The following is a 5616-nucleotide window of genomic DNA, read 5'->3' as shown; positions in this document are numbered from 1 at the left end:
GATTATCGTTTCTAGAGGCCAAAACCTTATTTGTACAAATAATCAACTACGTAATAGAATAATCAAATATAATTATTAGTAATACAAATTTTAATTTAGTACATATATCATTGATGCAAACATGTGATAATAAAATGTTTAAAAATCTTCGGTAAAATATAGCTTTATTTTTCGTCAATTAATTTTTGTCGATAATTTCTATTAATAATTATAAAATTCTTGAAAAATGAAAAAAAAATTATTACTTAAGCCACAATTGATTATGTATTCTATGATATGTTTCCTAAAAATGATTTTATGAGATATCCATCGTCAAAAGGATGAATTATTCTTACAAGTTATTTCTTATATACAACATTAAAAAAATCTCTCTAAGCTTTTATCTCGAAAAACACTCTCTTGTTTAAAAAAATCATTTGGAAATATGTATAGTGAACTTTATGCTTGATTACTCATCATTCCACTTATTTATGATTCAACATCATAGTGAGGTGATATATACTTTTTTTATGATACATCTATTAGTGTTTTAGTTTGCTTTTTCATCTCTTTATTTTTTTTTTCTCATGAGGATTGTTAAAGGAAAGTGTAGGTTATCATCTTAAAATGTGATTGATGTATCCCATATGAAGTGTGGTAATATAAACATTTTCAAAATAGTAAAAAAGAAATTACACAGAATTAGTTCATTCGAATTAATCTAAAATGTTTTGAGCAATTTTTCTTTCTCTATCTTTATTGCAATTGTTTTTTTTTTTTAATTTTACAAAAATTCCAACTCATTAATCAAATGTTTCAAGAAAAATTTCAAAATCGAGGAATTGATGAAGTTATATAAAAACTATCAACCCAGTCTTTTCTTGTTATTGAACAATCCAATTTTCTTTATACAGACTAGATTAAGCTTTTTGACAAAAAAAAAAAACAAATGAAAAAATGGCTATTATATCTTTTATCGATTGAAAATCATTAATAATAACATATATCAAAATCAAGTTATATTTTGATAACCATATAAAGCTGCTATACCATCTTTATCATCTTTACTTAAATGTCTTCTCACTCCTTCGTAACTAGGGTACATGATTGAGTCTCGAACACTACTATGTCCAAGTCCTAAAAGATGACCTATTTCATGCAACGTCACTGTTTCTAAATCAATTTCACTACTTCTTGCCCTTGGAGCCACTTTTCTCCGCCAACCCAAGCCCCAAACCCATTCCCAACCCACATTCTCACCTGACTCGATACTTTCACCTCTAGGGCCACTAATCCATGACTCATCAGCATCTAAGTGTAACCTCCCATCTTGTGGTGCAAACGTATGGGCCAAAACCCGACCCGGCCCATCAAACGGGTGCCCATCTCCATGGTCTCGACGGTGAAATCCTATGGCTACGTTAGGCTTAGGGTTAAAATTAGGATAGAAGTAAGAACTAAAACTATTTTGAAATGGAATCTCAGTGAATGTGAAGTCACTCACTCTTGACCAACTTTGGAAGGCATTGTTCACTGCAAACCTCACAAGATCCATTCTCAAAACGTTAGTACTTGACACAAATCTATAGGTTAGTGCCCTCTTTGATTCTTCCCATCTTGGTGATCCTCGAAAGAAGCTATAGTTTGCAAGAATTGCCAACCCTTTAAGGTTGTCGTGTGGGGTGACAACGTCGGGTACTCCACAACGTGGGAGGCTCATTTTCCTTAAGGTTTCGGCATCCATGTGACCTGTGGCACGTAGGTGATGGAACACTTGGTACTCTTTAAGAGCAACCTCCACGTTTTGGTCGAAGTGATTGTTGTGAGAATAGTTGTTTAGGTAGCCAAATTTGTTGAGGTAGCTCTTGAGTTCGATCATGCCTCTCATCCTTTGTCCCTTTTTGATACCTCTTAAGTTTCGAAGTGTTTTGGTGAATGAATGTTCTGAAAATTTTGGCTCAACAATTGGAAATGGCTTCATTACAAATAAAAGAAAGAAGGAGATTGAAAATGTTAAAAGATTAAGAGCCATTACTAAGGAGTTTAGGGTTTTGTAATGGTTTGTTGGAAAATTGCATGGATTTAGAACTATTTATAAATGTATAGGCCAAAGATATTTACTTACAAATATTCATTATGTATTTTTACTTAGTATGCTTTTAGAAATAATATATATATATATATATATATATATATATATATATATATATATATATATATATATATTCATCCTACTCTTATACTTTATTAAAATTATTAAAAAAAATCAATATGAAACTAGTTACCTAAACAAATTAAGTTTAATCGTTTAAAAGTATAGACTTATATATTACTCTTCTATCGCCAATATTAATTAGTCTACATGACCCTATATAGAAGATATTATATTAATTAGGCTAATTACTGGTAATTAAATATCTACATGTATATAGCCCACAATATATGACTGGATTGAAATTACTACGGAACTGAGCATGACTTTATTTTATGTATATCTATCTGTCTCATATACAATTTAAAAGAAATTATCAAGGGTTTAATTTTGGGAAATTAGTAATTATATATGAAATTTATTATATAAGAATACATAAGATTGAACATTGATATAGAATCTAATAATATTATTGAGCTTAGATAAATGATGACAAATAAATATAACATTAGTTATCAAACTTTAGCTCTTTTCCACGTGTTAATATTGTTCAATAATTTGATTTTGAAATTACGAAGTGATAATCATTATTTTTGTGTGAAAACATCTAAAAGTAATTGAGTAGTTTAAAATATTACATAGTAACTATCTAATGTATGATGCAGTACAATATTTTTTATTTATATCTATCTAAGTCTCTATTTTAAAAGAAGAGTAGATTTAAGCTCAAATTAAATTGATCAATTTCATGCAGTTCTTATTAATTGTTATGATCTCTTTTTGGTTTTTTAATTATATGAGTTTTTTTCTTTACAAAGATTTTTTTTTTCATACAAAGAATATATTTTGAACAAGTAGTCGAAAGTTAATTGCGTAAAGATTGAAGTATTTCTCAATAATATCTTATGCTTCGTATACATCATTAAGAATCAAATTCCTCATAGCATGTTTCAAAATTCCATGATCTATAATTATGTTGGACTTTGTTAGGCCAATCAATAAAATTCTTATATTAAGTAGGATACTTAATGAGTTTAATTCTTATATTATTTTATTTATATTCTTTAATTCAATAAAGAAATTTGACATCTAGTGACAAACAAAGTCCACCCACTAATAAAGGATCTTTAAATTGATAGTGCCCACAAATTCGAGCAAAAGAAACACCCACTTGAAAGAAAGAAAAAAAAGGTTCAATAATAATAAAACTAATGGCAAAAGTTTCTTATTATAGATTCACAAAATAGTGTGGTCATGCCAAGATTCAAATCAAGAAAAAAAAATCACCATAAGTTTATTTAATTTAGCCTAATAATCTAAAATCCATTTAACCTTCTTTGCCCCTTCTAAAAAGGCACATAGTGATGATAACATTATGAAAAAGGTTCATATATACTTATGTTGGTCCCAACAAGCTTCTAAGAAGAAACTTTCGGATTATAGAATTCCAAATCCATAATTACATGTGTGCAAATATGACAAAAGATGAACCTAATTATCTCCAAAATATCTTACAAAGTAAATAGCATTAGTGAAGAAAGTATAAAATGGTCTAATAAGTTTTAAGAAAAACAAAATCTTATAGTAACATTTATAAAATTATTTACACACTTATAAACTTTAATTCTAAAATAATCGAAATATATGGATTCTTCTTATAGTTTTTGTAAATAATTTTAAAAAATATCATTAGCAATATTTTTTAAAATATTTATATAATTATAAGTTTTGATTCTACGAAGAACTGAACTAGGGTTAAATATTTAGAAAAGTTACTTTTCTGCTACAACATTGTGTCATTACTGTAAATCCTTCGTTTATAGGTTTACTCTTTTCTCTTGTTTCTCTTCGTGCTTTCTCTCCTGTTTGCTTTTTTTATTTATAGGTTCATTCATTTCCAAGTCCTTCATTTAGCAATTTCTTCATTTGAAGGTTCATATCATGATGTTTAAATTGGTCTTTGATGTTTGTTGTTCTGATTTGTTGTTTTTGTTTATTTGTTCATCATTCGTACATATTCTTTTTGTATATGTATCGTAAAAGCATGAAAATCTATATTTCAATATTAGTTCTTAATTTTTACCTATATTATTTGATTCTGGTTCATATGGTGATATTAAATTTTTATTTAATTTTTGAGGTTGTTTAATACCGTATGGAAGTTATTGGATATTTTCTTTTTAAATGCCACAATAGGTTTTGGTTTCCCAAGAAATTAAAGTATATAATTGAATAGGCTTCCATTGTTTTTCAAAACTGAAGCATATTCCTTTATTTTTTATTTTTTTTATAATTTTACATTATTTTGAGTTTCAGTTCAATTGAAGTCTAGTGTTTAAATTTATGCTTTAGTTCATACTAAAACCAAAAGACCCATTTTTTACATTATCGTGATATGCTTCAATTTGGAAATAGAAATATAATGTCAAAAGTAAACAATATTGAAACCATTCATTGCACTAATGTAAGTTAACTGTCAAATTAGATAAATACATACCAAAGAAATGCTATGCATTTATAGAAAATATCTTCTAAAATGTGGTAGACATATGCATAAATATTGATGATACCATATTTGATTGTGGAAACACATGTAACTCTTTTCTATAACTAGGTTTGCATCCTTCTCTACTCAATTTTAAGCATGTTCATTTGAAAAAAATTACTTATGAAAATATGATCATTAAGAAGTTCATATCTATTGTTATAAATTTTATGTGAATCCAAAAAGGTTTAAAGTTTATCAAACCCCATGAATTAAGTATGTTCACTTGAAAAAAAAGAAGATTAGGTTTAAAATGATCCATTTGAATCCTTTAGTATAGTAAGAAAGGACTGAAGTATTGTATGAAAGTGTGACTTGCTCAAATATTCAATGATGAAAAAGAACTAAGATATTCTTCACTAATATGCAAAATTGATACCAATGATGAAACATGACCTAAATGATGCAACATTTGTTATTGATACCAAATGATAAAAAAATGGCTTGCTCGAATACCAAATAATGGAAAAGGACCAAGACACTTTTCATTGAACTGCATAATTGATTCTAATGATGAAACATGACTCAAAGGATGAAACATGATCCAAAATGAGAAAAAACTTTGGTGTTAAATGATGAAACTCACTTCATAAAAATTAAAGTTACTTCCATTTACATTATGTGTTTAAGTGTAGAAGCTTGAAATGATAAGTGAGAATGTGTTTACAAAATGACTAATAATTATCAAGTCCAAACACCAAGTTAACTACCTAATCTGTACACTTGCCAAAATAAGCTAAAGGATACTTAGATCCATAAACAATGTTTTTGAAATTGTTTGAGGCCCAAAATAATTTAAAAAACACCTTAATTCGCCTAGTCACTAAAAATCAAGTTAAAATCTTACTCAAGCAAGAATCTTCTTTTAATTTTACTTTTTAAACATATATTTTACCCTTCAAAAACTGCACCAAATATATTTCAAGAAAATATTTTTTTA

General features: G+C 27.5%; 1 protein-coding gene across 1 annotated transcript; it reads right to left on the bottom strand.

Moving 5' to 3' along the window:
- Window positions 1–991: 991 nt before the first annotated feature.
- LOC106754918 (metalloendoproteinase 1-like) lies at window positions 992–2011 on the bottom strand. The gene has a single exon (XM_014637022.1). The coding sequence runs from the start codon at window positions 2009–2011 to the stop codon at window positions 992–994; it is 1020 nt and encodes a 339-aa protein (XP_014492508.1).
- Window positions 2012–5616: the final 3605 nt, after the last annotated feature.

Source organism: Vigna radiata, chromosome 1 (genome assembly GCF_000741045.1).
Source record: "Vigna radiata var. radiata cultivar VC1973A chromosome 1, Vradiata_ver6, whole genome shotgun sequence".
Taxonomy (NCBI): domain Eukaryota; kingdom Viridiplantae; phylum Streptophyta; class Magnoliopsida; order Fabales; family Fabaceae; genus Vigna; species Vigna radiata.
The sequence above is the reverse complement of the archived record's forward strand: the minus strand, read 5'-3'. Positions and strand labels throughout refer to the sequence as shown.

What these genes read in the sequence shown, in the direction of transcription:
- LOC106754918 (XM_014637022.1), bottom strand. Translation starts at nt 2,011, where the DNA reads ATGGCTCTTAATCTTTTAACATTTTCAATCTCCTTCTTTCTTTTATTT.